This window comes from Stigmatopora nigra, chromosome 13 (genome assembly GCF_051989575.1).
Source record: "Stigmatopora nigra isolate UIUO_SnigA chromosome 13, RoL_Snig_1.1, whole genome shotgun sequence".
NCBI classification, from domain to species: domain Eukaryota; kingdom Metazoa; phylum Chordata; class Actinopteri; order Syngnathiformes; family Syngnathidae; genus Stigmatopora; species Stigmatopora nigra.
In genome coordinates, this window is record NC_135520.1 from 2,432,719 (window position 1) to 2,453,168 (window position 20,450).

At 38.1% G+C, this 20,450-nt stretch overlaps 3 protein-coding genes and 1 long non-coding RNA gene across 8 annotated transcripts; 2 read left to right on the plus strand and 2 right to left on the minus strand.

Annotated features, from left to right (window-relative positions):
• The first annotated feature begins 1,109 nt into the window (after positions 1-1,109).
• On the plus strand, positions 1,110-3,839 carry gjb3 (gap junction protein beta 3). Of its 2 annotated transcripts, XM_077731857.1 has the most exons (3): positions 1,110-1,128; positions 1,409-1,559; positions 2,509-3,839. In XM_077731857.1, exon 3 carries the CDS (start codon positions 2,567-2,569, stop codon positions 3,455-3,457), a length of 891 nt encoding a protein of 296 aa, XP_077587983.1. In that variant the 5' UTR covers positions 1,110-1,128; positions 1,409-1,559; positions 2,509-2,566; the 3' UTR covers positions 3,458-3,839. The 2 variants fall into 2 exon arrangements, with proteins under 2 accessions (XP_077587983.1, XP_077587982.1); XM_077731856.1 differs by lacking the exon at positions 1,110-1,128 and having other exon boundaries at positions 1,384-1,559.
• A 2,784-nt stretch (positions 3,840-6,623) lies between these two features.
• Positions 6,624-9,580, plus strand: LOC144206793 (uncharacterized). Of its 4 annotated transcripts, XR_013328430.1 has the most exons (8): positions 6,624-6,785; positions 6,965-7,057; positions 8,396-8,439; positions 8,569-8,657; positions 8,801-8,892; positions 8,969-9,114; positions 9,191-9,336; positions 9,413-9,580. It is a non-coding gene; the product is annotated as an uncharacterized LOC144206793 (long non-coding RNA). The 4 variants fall into 4 exon arrangements; XR_013328429.1 differs by having other exon boundaries at positions 8,969-9,336; XR_013328431.1 differs by having other exon boundaries at positions 8,618-8,657; positions 8,969-9,336.
• Positions 9,581-12,849: 3,269 nt separating this feature from the next.
• On the minus strand, positions 12,850-16,453 carry hmgcl (3-hydroxy-3-methylglutaryl-CoA lyase). The gene is made up of 9 exons (XM_077731280.1): positions 16,304-16,453; positions 15,621-15,704; positions 15,433-15,540; positions 14,890-14,985; positions 14,654-14,802; positions 14,500-14,563; positions 13,782-13,970; positions 13,496-13,621; positions 12,850-13,350 (listed from the first exon to the last, which is right to left on the minus strand). Exons 1-9 carry the CDS (start codon positions 16,394-16,396, stop codon positions 13,249-13,251), a joined length of 1,011 nt encoding a protein of 336 aa, XP_077587406.1. The 5' UTR covers positions 16,397-16,453; the 3' UTR covers positions 12,850-13,248.
• Positions 16,454-16,670: 217 nt separating this feature from the next.
• Positions 16,671-20,442, minus strand: zbtb8a (zinc finger and BTB domain containing 8A). The gene is made up of 4 exons (XM_077731751.1): positions 20,203-20,442; positions 18,057-18,934; positions 17,801-17,970; positions 16,671-17,586 (listed from the first exon to the last, which is right to left on the minus strand). Exons 1-4 carry the CDS (start codon positions 20,265-20,267, stop codon positions 17,272-17,274), a joined length of 1,428 nt encoding a protein of 475 aa, XP_077587877.1. The 5' UTR covers positions 20,268-20,442; the 3' UTR covers positions 16,671-17,271.
• Positions 20,443-20,450: the final 8 nt, after the last annotated feature.

Sequence of the window (20,450 nt, forward strand, 5' to 3'; positions counted from 1 at the left end):
TTGTAGTGACGTTGTTGTGTGGGTTGATCTTGTTCCAACACGCTGTAAGAAGTTTTGTAAGGTTGTGCATTCCTTCAGGTGTGTCTCAAAAGACTGACTAGACCAGTTTTTCATTATTGGGAGTGCAAAAGGCCTCTATTTCATATCGTTAAAGTCTATCCGATTGTCATAAAACCATCGGAAATGATATTTTATGAGTTTTAGCTCACAGTGGTGTTTTATAGTGTGTTTTTTTTTGCAGGAAATATGCCTTATTTTCTTAGAAGTGATGCCGTTTCCTGGTTCTTTTGTTGTCAGGAACAGGGAGTGACTCCGATTTCCGTGTGGCATCAGTATCATTTTTACTGATGCATAAATTTATGGGCTTGGTTGAGTAAAAAAATGTTTCTTGTACCTGAGTAATTTGATAAACATCTCCAAAAACAAATGCGGACATGTTTGGTTGATTCAGGTGTATTATGTCTGAATTCAGGTAATGCAGGTTAGTATCATAAACCAACTCGGACAAGACCATGCTTGCTTTCTTCTGATTCGTCGATCTTTGTTTTGGTAGTTTTTGGGCAAAAAAAGATGGCTTTTTTTGGCTGATATTTTCTTTTAACTTCCATTTTTAGGTGATTTCACCAAAATAGAGTGTACTTTAGTAGTAGTATAAGCATGAGTAGGAGTAGTAGTGACTGTGGTGGAATTTTTTTGGAATGTGGGGGAGTCCAAAACATGCAAAAAAGCTTCCTGGTTGGCTTCAGCCAATAGATTTTGTCAGTACTTGTTCCAGTATTTTTTTCCAGTTCAGTCCAATTATTGTTAGAGGTGTAACAAAAACATTGACGTCGTCATGTAGTTATACTCAGTTGCAGTCAGCTAGGATGTGCTCCGGCACCCCCAGCCGAGCCTTCCTTGGAAATCGGTTCAAAAATAGAACAAAAAAAATAATTGCCATTGTCTATGATTTGTTGTCAATCTCCTCGTGTCTTGTGATTGGCTGTCCACAGATTCAAGGTGTCTCCTACCTGCTGACTGGGATGTGCTCCGGCACCCCTTGCGAACCTTCAGAATATAAATGAGCCAAGCCTTAGTTATGGATGACGCAGAGGTAAACTAACACAACAGCCTTACCTTCTGGCTCAGGTAAAAAAAATGTGGGTGTGTCTTAGTGATGCAAGTGGAAACAAGTTTTGATAAAAGAACTTAACATGCATGACACAAAAGATATTTTAACTAATATTTGTATAAACCCAAAGAAATGGGAGAGATGAATGGCTTCTTTAAAGTTTTGGTTTTATAGTGAAGTATGTTTAAAAGTAAAGAGAAAGGTGGGATGGTTCAGATCGGGTTGGGGAGGAACATCTGATTTCTTCTTCTTCTTCTATTTCTTGATCTTCTTCTTCTTCATTTTTTTTGGATGTAGATAACCACACCCACCTGGTCAGACGCGTTTCTCAGACAAGCCGATCGTTTGTCTACCTGTCGGAAAAGGACGCTGAAATCGTCGACGATCGTGTCGACTACACGTTTCAAACATCTTCTTTTCACAGATGGAATGACGGAGATTTTTTTGGGTAAGACGACAGCTCGATTTTTATCGTTCGTTCATCCGTGCGGTTGAATCGAAGAATTCACTGCGTGCGTTGTTGACTTGATTGACATGTTCTTAATACAGTTGGCGTTTAATATATAAAAGTGGAAGATCGGGAAATCGCTGTCGTTTTTTAATCATTTTGGTGATTATATTTGGACATAAAGTTAAAGTTAACTCTATATGGAATGATGTTGGGTTTAATTTGTTAACGCCAGCTCCCCATTATACTTGTCATTTTTTTCTCCTAATAATAAACGTTTATATTTTTTCAATCAACAAATACATCAAATGTTAATTAAAACAAAATATATTGAATATAAAGTCAAAATTGATTAAGTGTCCAATACCGATGGTAGTTAAATTAACTTAATGAAATATAAATATGTAGTTCATATCATTACCATGCAAATCTTATTCCAGAATAAATCTGACAATTCAAAGATTTTCTATACATAAAACTTTATAATACACAAATTAAAATCAATTATTCTGTACTCTTGATATGAAATGTGGGCTTTCCTAATGTAATATAAGTAACCCCACAAGTTTAATTATTTCTTTTTTTATCTCATTGTCTGCCATTGACAGAGATATACTTTGTAAATACTATTTCTTTTTTATTTATAACTTGTGATGACCAAAACAAACTTTTTGAATAATATAAATTTTAGTCGGCGGTCCATTGGTTGAGTGGTTAGGCCTCACAATGTGAGATCTGGGTTCAAATCCAGGTCAGTCCCCCTATGTGCAGTTTGCATGTTCTCCCTAGCCATACATGGGTTTTCTCTGGGTACTCCAATTTCCTCCCACATTCCATTAATGATGACAAAGCGGTTCAGAAAATGAGATAATGAGAGTTTGATGAAATACTGTTGAAGGTACAACTTGTATATCATTTCACGAGTCCAAATGTCTTCTCATTGTTTCAGCTACCAACCCATAAAGACCCCAAAAAAAACCCCAAAAACCTAATCGAAGAGCAAAGTCATGGACTGGAAAACATTGCAAGGCCTCCTGAGCGGCGTCAACAAATATTCCACAGCATTTGGGCGCATCTGGCTCTCGGTGGTCTTCATATTCCGAGTATTGGTGTACGCGGTAGCAGCCGAGCGGGTATGGAGCGACGAACAGAAGGACTTTGACTGCAATACCAAACAGCCCGGATGTGCCAATGTCTGCTACGATCGTTTCTTCCCAATCTCGCACACTCGCTTATGGGCCTTACAATTAATCTTCATCACCTGCCCGTCCTTCCTGGTAGTCATGCACGTAGCCTACCGGGACGAACGCGAGCGTAAATACAAAGCCAAGCACGGCGAGCAAGCCAAACTTTACCGCAACACAGGGAAAAAACATGGTGGCCTATGGTGGACTTATCTAATTAGCCTCTTTGTTAAGACCGCTATTGAGGCGGCTTTTCTCTACCTTCTCCACTACGTTTATGATAGTTTCTACCTACCCAGCTTGGTCAAATGTGAGGTGTCGCCATGCCCCAATGTGGTGGACTGTTATATTGGCCATCCTACCGAGAAAAAGGTCTTCACCTACTTCATGGTGGGCGCATCAGCGCTTTGCATCATCCTCAACATCGGTGAGATTATTTACCTCATCGGCAATCGAATTGCGAAAATTGTCGAAAAGAACAAGAGGCGTCACAAAAACATCACCATCCCCATGGACGACTTTACGGATGGCGCTTTCAGCCAGTCTATCCGACGTCCTACTAAAGTGGATATAAAGGATAAGCCTCCTTCCTTTAAATCTATCCCAAAGCTTCCAACCTCCAATTTGACCCAAAAGCCAGAGTATGCATTTTCTAGACTCAAAATGGAGGACAAGATTCGGGCCTCTGCTCCGAATCTCTCCACTCCTTGTTGAGTCAAATCTTAGACTGGAAAAAGTGGAAAGCGCCCTGCTCGGTCGGCTCAGGCGATGACTCATTCTAAGACATGTTACGAGCTATGGGCCAAACTGTAGTCTGTATGTTTAGTCATTGGAGTGAGCTGTGTGAGCTCTCCAGTGTCCAAAACTAAAGATCCTACCAGCTTCTGTTTGCATGTCCACATTCAAAATACAGTGGTACCTCGACCTGGGAATGTGACTACAACAGGGGTGGGCTAAACTTTCGGCCCGGGGCCCACATTGACTTTAAAAATTTGACAGATGGGCCAGCACGACATACGATACATATAAAAAAGTGCATCTGTTAAGAGTACATATGAAACTTAAACAGAAAACAAGGGCTAAAGTATCAACATACTCATCACTCATCATTATAGTAAAGTATACAGTACATAGTAAAGTAAAAAGGAATGTATTAAGAAATAATAAAATGTCTTTTAAAAAAAAGATAGAGGGGCTGTTAAACACACAAAAAAATCAGTAAGAGTGGACAGATCTACTGCCACTGGCTTCCATCTTGGAAAAAAAAACATTTGGACAATGTTGGTGGGCCGGATTAAAAAGCCTGGCGGGCCGGATGTGGCCCGCAGGCCATAGTTTGGTTCACAAGGATACAAAAAGCCTCACCAGGAAACGAAAAACAATCCATATTACAAAACCACAATGTTTCGGAAGTAGAGGTACCACAGTATTTAATTCTCATTTTTTTCAGAATTGCTTTGAAATACAATCACGTTTTTTAAAGCTTATCAAAAGTCACCTTTCAAAGCATTACTCCCACTCCTTGTGAGTAAAACAGAGGAGACTGGAGTAGGTGGTGTCAAACATATGGCCCCCGGTTCAGAAGCGGCCCACTAGGGTGTCCTATCCGGCCCGGTAAGTGGTTGTTCTGCCTGGCAAGGACTTTGTAGATAATTCATCTTGTGTACATACACATTATAGTACTTTTATTTTTCCACAACAAAACCGGGCATTTGTGAGAGAAAATTTACAAGGAACCACAAAATGCCACAAAAAAGCAACCCGGAAATGGCCAAAATCACCTCTGTACATTTCATCCAGCTTTTCAATTTAAGTGCAATGTTTTGGTAAGATTTGCAAGCAGAGTTCAAGTGAAGAGTACTCATGTTTCTGAAATGTGGACTTGCCAGTACTACTCAAAGTATGTTTACTGGCTCTTTTTGGGAGGGATGGGGAAGTTGGAGTTAGTACTTTCCCTTCTCAAAGTCAACAAGTAGGAAAATAATTTGGCTCATTTTTGTCTTTGTGTACACAATGTGGCCATCTCCAAAACTGCTGTTGATTTAAATCAGTCAAAAGGAATGTTGCTGTTTGTGCTCGACTTGGCTAAAAGTTTAATGCCATTAGATGTCAATGATATGTCATTTTGTTAAGTTGTTTATTTTTTTATACATAATAAAATAATTTAACATTCTAAGTCTACTCCACGTTTCGCATTGAAAAGAGACAAAAGAACAAATACTACTGTGAAATCCTGTAGAGTGGTGGCCCAGTGGATAAGTCATCACTCATCTACTTCTTTGGTCTTGGGTTCAAATCCAAGTGTTTGCAAACATTTTCCCAATATTATTCAGGTAAATGAATAAGATAAAAGTATAAGTATTACTATTTTTGCTTACAAGGTGGTGGCCCAGTGGCTAAGTCATCACCCTTTCACCTCTGTGGTCCTGGGTTCAAATCCCAGTGCCTGCAAAGATTTTCAAAATATTATTCAGTTAAATGAATGAGACAAAAGTATAAGTATTACTACTTTCTTCCACAGGCTGGTGGCCCAGTGGCTAAGTCATCAGTGTTTCACCTATGAGGTCCTGGGTTCAAATCCCAGTACAGGCAAAGATTTTCCAAATATCATTCAGTTAAAAGAATAAGTTCTACGTGTATAAGTATATAAGTCTTCAGTGGTGGAAGAAGCATTTTGAGTAAAAAGTGTTTAACCCCATTTCCTAGGATAAAATGTTTCAACACCTATGTATAAGTGGGGCACGAGTTGGAGGCAGTTCGGAATATAACCTTTTACTGAAAAGTATGACTAAGTGTTAAATATAAATAAAAAAGTATTTTCTTTTTTTTTATCCTTCTTATTCCATTGACCATTTCTTCTTTCCAAGTATTTTCAGCCAAATGACGACGGAAGGAATCGAACCCAGGTCTCTCAGATGGGAGTCCAGTGATCTAACCTCCGCGCCAACCAAGTGACTACACTATCACTGTCATCAGTCTCTCACATCTGTGGTCCTGGGTTTGAATCCAAGTGCATGCAATAATTTTCCCAATATTATTCAGGTAAAAGAATAAGTTCTACAATAAATGACGAAGTGTGATCTGGGTATGAAAAGAGACAAAGCAACAAATACTACAGTTTAATATTGTCCTGGGTTCAATTCTCAGTGCCGGCAAAGATTTTCCAAATATTCAGTTAAAAAGAATAAGTTAAAATGCCTAAGTGTTTATGTGTATAAGTATTCAGTGGTGGATGAAGCATTTTATCCAAAAAAGTGTTTCACCCAATTTCCTTGGATAAAACGTTTCAACACCTATGCCAGTGCTTCTCAATTATTTTCTGTTAGGCCCCCCCTAGCAAGAAGAAAACTATTCGCCCCCCCCCCACTTCCCACCGTGACTATAAATAAAATCATTTTATAAAATTGTTATAAGTACAACATTTTATCCCCCCCACTACCCACCGTGACTATAAATAAAATCATTTTATAAAATTGTTATAAGTACAACATTTTATCCTTATTAACATTAAAGAAAGGGAAAAGAGAAAGAAATATAGTCAAACTTACAAAGAATAACAGTATTAAATCTTGTTTTAAGTCTGCAACAGAAAAGATTTTAAGTGCATCAATGCCTGAAATAAAAAATAAATGAGAGCGCCACTGCCAGCTACTGGAGTGGATGCGCAATTACACTTTATACTAGTACGGCCAAATAAAATCCTGTTCCCCAGGGTTACACGCGCCCCTCCAGGTATCGCACCACGCCCCCCCAGTGGGGCGCGCCCCACTATTTGAGAAGCACTGATTTATGCCGAAGGCAGTTCGGAATATAACCTTTTACACACACACACACTGACTAATGCACGTTATTATGAAAACAAGTTCTATTTTGTGTTTGTCTATGTTTAATGGGCGTGGCCGAGGTTAGAGTTTAAATAGTCGATGTCATACAGCAAAATGGCGATTGAGGCTGCACGGGCGTGCACTGCAGAGCTGCTCAGAGCTGACAATATGACGAAGAATGGCTGACAAACTTCTCACAAGACGTTGCTGCACATGTTGTATGTCGTCGTTTGGGGATTTCGAAGCCTCGGTTCTCATCTTATGAGTGATCGTTGACGGTAGCATGCTCCGTTAGCGTGATGCAGCCATGACAGCAAAATGTTTGCAAACAAATTGGCTGCATTGCGTTACCAATCGCTCTTTGTTTTAAAACTAATCATTTCTTTGTGTGTTTCAGTCCCTCAACGAGCACCACCGACTACTGGGAAACATCAAGAATGTGGCCGAAACGACCAGAAAGGATCAACTGGTCGACGCCATAACAAAGGGGGTATTCTTTTGAATAGTTCCGATTTTCTCCGTTTAATATTTAAACTTAAGCTTTCAGTATTCAAGGATTTGCGCAATTGGCTCGTTTTTCATCATGATGCATTCAAATTTTGAATGAAATCACTAAATGACTTTGCGTTTTTTAATTGCAAAAATCTGTGGAGTCACCCACACAAATGCATTAGTGGATGCGAAAGGAATTAACAGCAATCCCTCGATTATCGCGGTTAATGTGGACCGTGATAAATGGAAAAACTGTAAAGTAGGGTCAACCCAATTGAATTTAATTAAAAAAAATACTATAGTGGCAAGTGGGGTAGCTTCCGCTTGAGTTTCAGTGTGGCTTTTCACATTTTTCTGATTTTAAAAAAAGTAATATGCCATGTAGTGGCACTAGGCACTTAAATAAATAATATAATTTTAGCCCCTTAACTTTCTTTAAGACCTCAGGGTTAAACAGTAATCCATTGATTATCGTGGTTAATGTAGAAAAGACATGGCTGCTATAAAGGAAAATTTTAAATTAGGGTCATCCCTATTGAATTTAATTTAAATAAACATACTATAGTGGCAAGTGAAGAGTAGCTTCTGCTTGAGTTTCAATGTGGCTTTTCACATTTTTCTGAATTTAAAAAAGTAGTCTGCCATGCAGTAGCACTGAGCACTTAAATAAATTATATAATTTTAGCCCCTTAACTTTCTCAAAGACCTCTAGGCTAAACGGTAATCCCTTAATTATCATGGTTAATGTAGACCAGACATGTTGCGATAAAGGAAAAATTTAAAGTAGGTTTATGCATATTGAATTTAATTTTTAAAATAAATACTATAGTGGCATATAGAGAAGTAGCTTTTCACATTTTTCGGAATTTAAATAAATAATCTGCCATGTAGTGGAACCGCTAATATTTGATGGATTAAAACAATCATGTATTTTTACCCCATTAACTTTCTTAAAGACCTCAGGGCTTGGATCTTTTAACTTTTAGTTTTAAATGTGGTTTTGACAAAATTTAAGTGAGGCATTTATTCAACCATAGTGCAGGGGTCATTTTTGACTCTTGTATGGTAAAATAACTTTTTTTCTTGGTGTAAGAGAAAAACAACCATTTTAAGAATGAATAGATTTTAAATTATTGACTGAAAAACTCGAGGCAAAAGTATTTAGCCCCAAATGTTTTATTTTTTTTCAAAATAAAAGATTTCCCCAATTCTGGTAAAACCTTCCTTGTGAATGTATTTTTAAAAAATGCATAAATTGATTCTGGTGTAACATCCAGCACTGATATATGCATTTTTTCACTTAACTTTGTATATTGACCCTTTTTTTTGTTTCCAGAATTCCACCCAAGTTGAGATGGACTACACCACTCCCTGATTCTGGTAAAATCTCACTTGCAAATGGTTAAGTTAAAAAACATTTGCAAGGTCTTGCCTTTTATTTTGGAAAAAAAAATTGTAGATTAATTCTGGTGTAACATCCAGCACTGATCTATGTATTTTTTTTTCAAGATAAAAGGTAAGACCTTGTGAATATATTTTTTACTCAACCATTTGCCAGTGAGGTTTAACCTGAATTGGGAGAATTCCACCCAAGTCAGGTAAAACCTCACATGCAAGGTCTTGCCTTTTATTTTGAAAAATGCATAGATTGGTGTTGGTGTAAAAGCCAGTATTGCTCTATGCATTTTTCAAAATAAAAGTTGTCCTAAACTTGATATATTGACCCTCTCTTGTTTTACAGAATTCCACCATTGAACAGATAGGCTCAGGTGCCTTATTTTTTTTCTCTGCTGGATGGCCAATGTGAACCAGTGACATTTTTCAAAATAAAAGGTAAGCCCTTCTCATTGTTTTTTGAACTAACTGTGTACTAACCCCCCTTTTTCAATTTTCGAATCTTCTCCACCAGGGGGTGGAGAAGATTCGATTTTTTACGATGCTGGACCAACAACGGGAACCAATCTACAAACTTTTTCAAAATAAAAGCTGGAGCTTTTATTTTCTGGATTTCCTGCTGGTGACAGGAGGAACTACTTCATCTTTTCAAAATAAAAGGTGAGCCCTTCTCATTGTTTTTTGAACTAACTGTGTACTAACCCCCCTTTTTCAATTTTCGAATCTTCTCCACCAGGGGGTGGAGAAGATTCGATTTTTTACGATGCTGGACCAACAACGGGAACCAATCTACAAACTTTTTCAAAATAAAAGCTGGAGCTTTTATTTTCTGGATTTCCTGCTGGTGACAGGAGGAACTACTTCATCTTTTCAAAATAAAAGGTGAGCCCTTCTCATTGTTTTTTGAACTAACTGTGTACTAACCCCCCTTTTTCAATTTTCGAATCTTCTCCACCAGGGGGTGGAGAAGATTCGATTTTTTACGATGCTGGACCAACAACGGGAACCAATCTACAAACTTTTTCAAAATAAAAGCTGGAGCTTTTATTTCCTGTATTTCCTGCTGGTGACTGGAGGAATTACTTCATTTTGCTCAAGTTTTTCAAAATAAAAGCTTTTAAATGTATGCATGTGTTTTGTCTTTAACAAAAGATGCAAGTCACAATCAAAGTTAAAATATTTTATTTACAAGTAAACATTTTAAATTTGGAAAAAACACTTAGAAAAAATTAAATAAAAAAACTTAGAAAAAAAATGAACAAAAAAAGGGGAATAAACACTTAGAAAAAAAAATGAACCAAAAAAAAGGGCAATAAACACTTAGAAAAAAAAATGAACAAAAAAAAGGGGAATAAACACTTAGAAAAAAAAAATGAACCAAAAAAAAGGGCAATAAACACTTAGAAAAAAAATGAGCAATAAACACTTAGAAAATATTTTTTAAAAAGCTGGGGGAATAAACACTTAGGTGAAAAAAATCTGGGAGAATAAATTGAATATCCAAAAACGGGTTTATATATTTAGCATATATTTTCTTTAAAAGTTGGGGGCCTGAATAATACTTTTTTAAAAAGTTGGAGCAATAAACATTTAGAATTATTTTTTAAAAAGCTGGAGAAATAATATATTTAGGATTTTATTTTTTTTAATAGTTGAAGAAATAAACTGTATTTTAAAAAAAAGTTTGAGCAAATAACTTAGAATATTTTTTTAAATAGCTGGAGAAATAAAATATTTAGGATTTAATTTTTTTTTAAGGGGAATTTAACATTTTTTTAATAGCTGAAGGAATAAACCATATTTTAAAAGAAAGTTGGAGCAGTTAACACTTAGAATATATTTTTTTAAAAAGCTGGAGAATTAATATATTTAGGATTTTTTTTTTTAAACCAAGGGGAATAAACACTAGTCTTGTACTTGGGAAATTGACTTAAGAAAAATCTACTTTAACAAATGAAGTTTCTAATCTTTAATAATATCCTTGTGGACTTTACCTATATAAAAGGTCACAACACCAACTTATGTTCAGTGAAACCTCACCATAAAGATCAGATATCACATCATGGAGTTCCACAAGATTATAATATTTAAAGCTTTTATTTAGTTTGGAAGAAGACTTGGATACTTTGCAATAAACAAATACGTTAACCTTTGAGAAGCCTGCCAGTCATCTCTGAAGTGCAGATAAGTCACAAGTGACATAGACCTGAGGTGTACAAAGAAGAAAACAAAACTTAATATAGAGAATCAAGATTCACCAAAAAGGCTTAATGTTTTCTTTTGAATTAATTTTACCTTGACCTGGCCCAATCTCCTCTCCTTTAACCTCGAGGGCGTGTGTTCTGGGCCATCTGGAAGAACTGCATCTGGATGCTAAAAAGAGAGAACTTGATTTAACCAAACTAGTTGGGAGTTGCAAGACTATTATTGCAAAATGGAGAAATCTTACAATAAACTTAATAATATACAATCAAGATAATGAATGAAAATAAGTTAGTGACAGCTACGTGCTATTCTTTTCCCTTTTCAGACAAGGCGATTAAATATACACAGTAGCAGTTAGAAGAAAGTTGACGTAACCATTTTTGTATCAATATTTTTTATAGTGTGAATTCAGAACAATTAAAAATTGGAAATGGCACTCGTGGTGGAATCTATCTTTTCATACAACATTAGTTGTACCACTGGATGTAATTAAGGAGAGCATCTACCCATCAAACTAACTATACTCATGTTGATAAATTTAACAAAAAAACTTAGTAATATACGATCAAGCTAATAAATGAAAATAAGTTAGTGCGCCGTGTTGTGCTTTTCTTTTCCCTTTATCAGACAAAGTGATTAAATATACACAGTAGCAATAACAGTTAGAAGAAAGTAGACTATTTTTGAATCAATAATGTTTAGAGTGAAATCAGAACAATTAAAAATTGAGGCGTTTAGTACAGATAAGGCGATTAAATATACACAGTAGCGATAACAGTTATAAGAAAGTTGACAGAACTATTTTGCATCAATAATGTTAAGTGTGAAATCTGTTTACATACAACACAAGTCGTGCCACGGGATGTCATCTAACCATCAAACTAACTATACTTACATTGACATCTCGACTTTGTTTGATTAGATTAAAAGTATTTCTACACGACGGAATAATGGACAGAAAACGGACAATACGGTTAAAGCCAAAGGAAAAGTGTCGTCGTGTCACTAATGCTAAAATAGCTAGTCAGATGCGGCACACATCTGGATAGGAAAAGGATCTCAAACTTCAATTGTCGACGGTGTGTTGAAGCTGGCATTAAAGTAACAGATTAACCGGCGTTTTGGGCTCAATCGATTACTAAAAAGTCTCACGATGGCGTGATAAAACGCACTTAGGACCGTAAAACGCAAGAGAACTTACCTCGTTCGGATGGATGTGTCTAGACCGCCGGAAGAGAAATGGCTTCCTGAAAGAATGAGGTACCGCGCATGTGCCAAATTTAAACAGCTGGTTGGCCTACGCACAATAGCTGTTTTTTTTTTGTTGCAGCCAACAACTACTGCCCTCCTGTGGCGTGGCGTAATTTTTCAATTACCACGTTCATACAGTAAAGTGAGGATCTTGCTGCTCATCTATGGAATTCCCCTATACATCAATAAAAATACCAATCAAAAATACTTACATCTAAAACTCCCTGATAACCAAAGCTTTATCAGGATGATAAAATCCATTTTTCCTATGCAGGAAAGAAAAACAAGTTATCTGGTGGTGGTTTAGATATAATTTATTAAAAAAAGAAACCCAACAATAACTCTGTTCTTTTTTTTTTAACATAATGATCAAGGATTTTTATTATCGTAGACTCTTTCATCAGTTTCAGGTTCATTACAGAAAATGTTTATAGTACAGCGTTGTTCAATGTCTCCTCATTGCTTTAATAATAATAATAACTTCCTTAGGAGTGCTGGTCACATATCTGTACAATATGATTCTATTTTTTTTCTCCGAAGGCAGTTCGGAATATAACCTTTTACTGAAAAGTATGACTAAGTGTTAAATATAAATTATAAAGTTTTTTTTTTTTTCCTTCTCGTTCCATTTTCCAGACTACTTGATTCGGTGATCAGCCAAAGGTCAACAGTGGGTATCGAACCCAGGTCTCCCACACGGAAGCCCAGTGTTCTAACCTCTACGCCACCAAGAGGCTTAAACTTTTCTCTGTAATCATTTGAGTGTCATGACAAGAAATCCACAGAAACAACTATGTGAAAAAGTGTCCCACACGGGATTTGAACCCAGATCTCCCACATGGGAGTCCAGTGAGTTAACCACTACGCCAATATGGCTACACTTTTCTTTATTGCCATTTGAAGCTCTTGACTACAAGTACACAGAAACAAATATGTAGTTGTATAGAGAAGGGAAATACGGAAAACAGACTTTTTTTTAAAAGAAAAGAATAAAATCCTCACTAAACACGGTCTTTTTTTTTAAATCATTTTATTTTCTTACTTCTCACAATGACATGGTTCCAATACTATAGTATGTACAATGTTCCAATCCGCAGCTAATAATCTAAGCGTGCCTGTCAGACAGGTTATAAAATATACAAATACAACAAAATATGTAAGCCCGGCCTTTTCTGTTAAAATTAACAAGCCTGGAAATATGGAAGGCACTGTTTAAGCGAATGGATTATGGCAAAAACAAGTCATTTTGGTAGATTTTGACATATGGGACATAAAAAAGTCTTTTTGTTTACTGATCAAAGTGCAATGTGGGGAAGACCTGACCAATGAGATGACTTCCTACAGCTTGCAGGTTGCCTGAGCCACTTTGGAACCGGTTTTCCTGTTGAGACTTCGACAAATGAAAGTGCCGGCATCCATTAGTTTGGTGATGTCCACTCCCTGGGAAAAAAAGGAAATAAAAATATCTGAAATATGAATCCATGTTATGATAAATCAGCTGTGTGAATTATACGATGGTGTTATCTGTTAATCATGGTTTTCTGTCAAATTTTGATTGAAAAATAAGTCATCGGTGGGTACTTACAGTTTGAATTCCAAGTCCATGAAGCATGTAGACGACATCTTCCGTGGCAACATTCCCTGAAGCACCCTGTGCATACGGGCAACCTCCCAAGCCGGAGACGGAGGAATCCACCACGCTGACTCCCATCTTTAAAGGCAAAAGAGAATGAAACAACAATAGGAAAAATATGGAGAAATTTGGAGGACATAATTGCACCTTTCTTGTTTCTTCTGTAATTTGATTCAGTTGAATTAAATGTATTATAAGTGATGAATTTACTTTATGGAATGTAGTTTCATGAACCCACCTGCAAAGCCACAAGAATATTAGCCAGGGCCTGCCCGTATGTGTCGTGGCAATGCACTGCCAGGGCGTCGAGTGGCACTTCACGGCTCACGGCTGTCAGCATTTCCCGCATGCTGCCAGGTGTGCCAACTCCAATGGTGTCGCCCAGCGAAATCTCATAGCAGCCCATGGAGTACAGACACTTTGCTACCTGCAGACACAGCAAAATCATTAAGTACTAAGTATTTCATTACATGAACTTAACTGACAAATGGCCAGTTTCAGGTCAACTTGATTTCACGTGGGCTGGACCATTTTAGATATAATATTTAGATTATTTTTTAATAAATCGATTAAAAGAACTGGATTAGAATCGCTGAATATTCCGTTTTTAATACATCTAATACAATGTTTATTTTGGTTTTTTTTTTTAAATATATTTTTAGATTTTACAAAATTATTTTGAACTAAAAACACAGAAAAAATGATTAAAAAATTACAATTATTGATTTAAAAGGGTGAAAATCAGGAAATTTAACATAAATCTATACTCTTGATTTTAATTTTATCCTAAAACAGAAAGTCAGATTTACTTTCCGGGCCACACAAAATGATGCGGCGGGTCCAGATTTGGCCCCCGGGCCGCCACTTTGACACCCATACTCTATTGTGACATAAAAATGGACCTATTATATTTCAATGGTAATGTGTTTCATAACTAAGGTCAACTTAAAACTTACATGTGCAACTTTTGCCGGCGCGACCTTGCCTTCGTACGGGCAGCCAAGAACGCAAGACACGTATCTGTTGGGTCAACAAAAACAAAGTTGCATTGATAAATGAATCACACAATACAAGAAAATATAATTTTTCCGAGTCTCCTAGTCGTCGTACCCTCTTACTCTCACACCCGCCGTTTTAGCCGCTTTCAAGACCTCGTCAAAGCGCCGTAAACTTTCGTCTACTGAGCAGTTGATATTTTTCTTACTGAACATTTCAGACGCAGCTCCAAATATGGCCACCTCCGAGGCTCCGGCCTTCAACTGTAGTCAAGCCAGAGTAGGGAAAAACCAGGGTGACCTTAAAGTAGGATCAAGGAATAGATGAAGGAAGACGGGATTCAAACCCACAGCAGCCTGGAAGCCCTTGAGGTTCGGGGTGAGGACAGGGTACGACACCCCAGGTTTTTTACAGATCCCCATCATCACCTCCACCTGGTCTGCCATCTAAAACAGCAACATGGAAACTTGTTAATGGGTGTCTAGGAAACCGGTGTCAAAGTGGCGGCCCGCGGGCCAAATTTGGCCCGCCGCATCGTTTTTTGCGGTCCGAGTAAGTAAATCATGAGTGCCAACTTTCTATTTTAGGATTAAATTCAAATAAAGATTATGGATGTATATTAAATTTCCTGGTTTTCCCCCTTTTAAATCAATAATTGTAATTTTTTAATCATTTTTTTCTGTGCTTTTAGTTCAAAAATCATTCTGTGAAATCTGAAAATATATTTAAAAAAAGCTAAAATAAACAGTTTTAGATCTATAAAAAACTGAATATTCAGGGATTTTAATCCAGTTCTTTTAATCCATTTATAAAAAAAAATATCTAAATATTATATCTAAAATGGTCCAGCCTACACGAGATCTAATGAATAATTTTAGAAGAAAAAAACTTACTTGTGGAACCCATTTGGGGGAAACAAAGCTGGTGGCTTCTACTACTGACAACCCAGATTCTGACAGCATATCAATCAAATGGATTTTGGTCACTGTTGGAACGATAGTCTGAAATGATAAAAAGTTTTTTTTTTGTTGAAAAACATTTGATGGATTTTTTAAAAATATAATGTCATATTATACATTACCTTTTCATTCTGAAGACCATCTCTAGGTCCCACCTCAACTATTTTTACCCTCTTCGGGAGAGGTCGACCTGCTCCAACACTAGCCTAGATGTAAAAGAATATCATTTTAAAGGCAAAGTCAACATTATTCTACATTTTTTTTTTAAAATTAGGATCTTTTCTATGAACACTCAGATTTTCTTCCATTTTAAATTGCAATCAAATTAGATGAGGTGAAAAAACCCTTTTAGGTACCACAATGTAGTCTTACAATGTTGAAATTGTGAGCAATTTGAAGATCTTTCATAAATGACAATGACTGATCGTTACTGGGAACATTAATTATGTATAATGTACATTATCTATGAATAGTTGAAGGATAAAATATACTGCACATTACCTATAATGTGCGCATTATATTTTCCAGGTGCGTCAAATTCAATGAGTCATGCTAATAAACATGATCAATTTTGATAGACATCTTCTACGTTGTAATTTATCAGTGAAGAACACCATTAAATTTAAAAAACCGAAAGCTGACCTTAGCAAGAAGAGTGTTTATTTTAAACATTGTCTCATGTTGTGGATGGTGTCAATACAGGTGATCGCGTTTAAATAGAATGAACAAATCACGCAAAGTAGACGTTTTAAGGACGATCGGTACAACATAATGGAAAGTGAAGCCGACAAAAAGGCGTTCTAACCTTGGCAGCAGAGCTGGATGACAAGAAACAATGTTGTCCCATGGCGGAGGAGCTAAAAACACATTTGTTTACAAGTCTCCATGCAGCCGCCATATTGGACCGGTTTCTACTAGGAACACCTTCTTCTGGGGAATTTTGGAAGCCGTAGAACAGCTCTCGTGCGCCGTCTGGCGGTCACAACCCAATTGTGCAAATCTCATGTACTATTCCGATAGAATTGAGAATAGTACTACAAGTTAAAGCCAGTTTACTATGTTTGCAAAATGATTTAGCGTGAATCAAGTTGAAGTTCTCAGTCATCTTCAACATTCTTCAAAAAAGGAGGCATTATTTCAGATACTGTTTTAGATGGAAGACTTTTCAGCCATGGAAGTGTACAAAAATATCTTTAATGTGTCCAAAAGTAAACAAACAAAAGGAACAAAACTATGTATAATTGGCTAAATACCATAGCACATATTATATGGAAGCAATGAAAGAAAAATCATTTTCATTCATATTTTGTTTAGTCCTTCATATGTTCTTGTTCAACTATCATCTTTTATCAAAACGGAGAATCTTCAGAAGTTATGAAAGAAAAAATTCTATATACATCGAGTTTAACAGTTTGCCATTTAAACAGTCAAAAAAAAATACTCAATACGCATGCTTTAAATACTGCATATACTTTAAGGAACTTGTCATAAAAGTAAAAAAAAATAATCGATCAGCCAGTTGTATTACAATAAATGGCTAACATAGCATATCATAGTAAAGTCATGAAATAAAACTGGGAGGTGCCTAAAGGGGGCAATGGGAGGGGCTAAAAATCAAATGTGATGATGCATATAACTCTAATAACTTGGGTAAGATATTGCAATTGACACAAAAGTCTTTGTTAGCACCCCTCATGGTACTCATCGGCGCCATTAACAAATTGGATCCCAATATTTACACAAAAAGAAAGACACGCCCACTTTGGTCCAAGTTCACTGCAGCTCTTCATCACTATCGTCCACTTGTTGAATAATGAGGTCAGCCCCCGAGTCTTCAGCCAAGTCGTCTTCATCGTTTGCCATCCAGGCCTGGTTACTGTGCTCCTCTTCGCCATCCACGCCCAGAAGTAGAGCCGGCTCCTCGCTACTACCGTCCAGGCTATCCATTGGTACGGTGTCGCGGCCCACTTCGTGGACACAAAGTGGGCACATGCGATAACGACGTGTGCCCTCACACACCACTTGGCCAGAGTCTTCCGTCACGGGGCATTTGCACCTCCTGCACACTAGTTTCCTGGCTTGGTGAATCTGAAGAATAACGGATCACAGATATTGTCAATTTAAGACAAGCTTCCATTGACTATACTAATACAGTAGTAACATTTAATGTCAGATACAGTGGTACCTCTACTTGACAAACTAAAAATTATGTTATGCACACTCAGAGAAGCAACCCTACTATGCTAAACCGTTTTTAAAAGAAAATAAGCCTCACTATACTATGTAATTTTTAAAAACATACCGTCTCAAAATGGCTGCGAAGGTGCTCCAGGCGAGTAAATCGCTTGGTACAAGCCTGACATGGATACGGTCTCTCCCCAGTGTGACAACGTAAGTGCCGCTTCAGGTCCGCCTTCCTTTTCACCGTATGTGTACAATAAGGGCATTTAAAACGCATAACAGTATTGGAATCTGCAAAAAAAAAAAAGGAAAAGCTGTTCACTTTTGTCAATGGACATTTTCAGTTCATGCAATATTCTCCAAACTTCTCATCTTACCGTTTTCATTAAACTGTGCGACAATACCCACAATCTGTGGCAAATTGGCATAAAGGTCATCCGCCTTTTCCACCTTCATGGCGCCGGCCTCTTGAGCATCTGAATCTTCTCGCTGGTTCGAGTGGGAGTTGTTGCTAGCCTTCCTCTTATTCGCACCACGGGAACGCCGTCTCTCTGGTACCGGCAATGTATATAAAGGGTCTTCAGGGTCCTCTAAATCGGCGTTGGGGTCATTGCTGGGACTACTAGGCTCGGTTTTAACAGCTGAAAGGGAAATATCTTGTTCCAAGTCCTTGCACATGAAGCTAGACTGGGATCTGGAGTTGTCCCTGGTCCAAAGTGCAGGTGGAGGACTGTCAGATCGCGGTTCGGGTGGCGGTGGTGGTTGCTGATCGGCGGTTTCCTCTCCAGCGGTGCTGGTAAAGCTACACGTCTCTGACAAACTATGGCAACGATCGCTGTCTTCATCTTTAACGCTGATGTCCAAAGAAGATTTGATGAAATTCTTGCAATAGTTGATGACGTTAGTCATTTGTAGGTAACTTGCTGCTGACATTACTTCTATTACATTTTGACCTGAGAGGTCTAGATGACCCGAATAGATGAAATCTAGGATGACGGTGAAGATCTCTGGGGTGAAAGAGTCAAAGGAGGCATTGGCAGATTCCGCCATGCCGTCTGGGCCTTGAGTTAGAAGCATGCGGAAGTAGCCGCTACTCCCGCAAAGGACGTTGCGGTGGGCTCTGAAGAGATGGCCGTCGACCAATACGTTGAAGTCACAGAATAGCTCTTGGCGTCTTTGTTGGTTGAGCTGTTTCAGGAGGTTGCTTTGGTGAGCTGCTGTGATGTCGGCTGTGTTGAACCATCGCTGAGGCTGCCTGAAATGCATCAATTTTTCACAATGTAAATTGCAATTTTTTTACAATTGCTAGACAAAAAACAGATCTGTTTTTGGATTCTGCAGCCAAAAATGAGCTAAAATCAGCTGTCAGAACCAAAAACCAAGGACACATTGGTGGAAAATGATCTTTTATGTGCGTTAGGCATTGCTTTTTTAACATGTCCCAACACAAATCAGTTTTATGGCAGTTTGACAGACATTGTTTATTACATATTGATATTGTGGGGTTTGTCAAAATGCATCACCACAATCACAACAATCTACTACAATCACTACAATATAATACGACCATAAAGTGATTAGAGAAATTATTTGACAATATAACATCTAAATATTATTTAGTAATTCTTTAAATGAGTGCATTTCCCTATCATAATCAATGCTTTTTTCTGCACTTGGATGACACTAAAGACGCCCCGCCCATAGGCCCTTACATTGCCCTCCCATTGGCTAAAGCCACCCTCCATCAAAGAGCGTCACCTACCGGGCTACACCCGACACAAGGCAGTGAGCTTCGGGTGACAAATCCCTGTAATCACCCTTAATGGAGGACGACAAATTTTGGAGGCTACAAAGAAAATAGGGCGAGAAAATAAAAAAAATATCTTAAATCTTCAAATACATCCACCAAACCCTACTCTAGCCCAGCAGTTGTACTTTTTTTCCTCCTTTTTTTTTAAACAGTAACCCATTTTCCCATCCCCATGTTGCCTACGACACACATTCATTTCAAATTATGCGATTCTGCCTGACAGGATGGCATCGCCCGTTGCCCGTATTAGCCAACTGTGCCCCAAATCTTCCTATAAAAAGCAAATCGGAATTAAAAAAAGAAGTATCCGTATTGAAATGAACATCAAATCCAAACGAGAAGGCTGCAAAGCACCGTATGAGTGCGGTAGTCCGACGAGGGTAAAGCGGGCAGCCCACTGTGTCCTGGAGCGACGCCCACTTCAGGCGCCGACCAGCACACAATGGACAAAAAAAACCCTCCTATCGGAACCTAACGTTATCCAACATGAACATACATTTCATTTCAGGGTAAACCCGTATACGGGCTAACGTACTAAAACACCCGTTTTTATTCAAGTGGACCCCAGCACTTCCCATCGGAGGTCCGGCGATCAGCGGGAGGATTTGCTTGGCTTACCCGACCAAGGCGACTCTCTCCCGGCGTGAGGCGTCGTCAGGACCCGCTTACGCCCCTCGGAGCAATACCCGTGCTAAAAAGCCATCGATACTCACTGGTGATTGGATTCGCCCGACGCCCGATAGAGTCTGCTCTCCCCCTCGTCGCTGAGAATGTCCATGTTTTTTTTTTTGTGGATTCCCCGTAGGCTTTCTTCGGCCTTTTTTTCTTCTCTCGATCAGGGTCCACAGTCAGCCACTTCCTGCTCAGCCCTAAAGACCGAAACCCGGCGAGAGAGACTGGAGCGCTGTGCTGACGTGGGTGTTTTATTAACTGGGTGCCCGAGGGTTCAAGGAGCCATTTA

Coding starts and splice junctions, on each gene's coding strand:
- gjb3 (XM_077731857.1), top strand. CDS start 2,567: ATGGACTGGAAAACATTGCAAGGCCTCCTGAGCGGCGTCAACAAATAT.
- hmgcl (XM_077731280.1), bottom strand. CDS start 16,396: ATGGCGGCTGCATGGAGACTTGTAAACAAATGTGTTTTTAGCTCCTCC. Junction 14,564..14,653: donor GCGGGTGTGAGAGTAAGAGG/GTACGACGACTA, acceptor TTGACCCAACAG/ATACGTGTCTTGCGTTCTTG. Junction 13,971..14,499: donor CGCCGGCAAAAGTTGCACAT/GTAAGTTTTAAG, acceptor CTGTGTCTGCAG/GTAGCAAAGTGTCTGTACTC.
- zbtb8a (XM_077731751.1), bottom strand. CDS start 20,267: ATGGACATTCTCAGCGACGAGGGGGAGAGCAGACTCTATCGGGCGTCG. Junction 18,935..20,202: donor TCGGGCGAATCCAATCACCA/GTGAGTATCGAT, acceptor GATGCATTTCAG/GCAGCCTCAGCGATGGTTCA. Junction 17,587..17,800: donor TTCGCAGCCATTTTGAGACG/GTATGTTTTTAA, acceptor GTTATTCTTCAG/ATTCACCAAGCCAGGAAACT.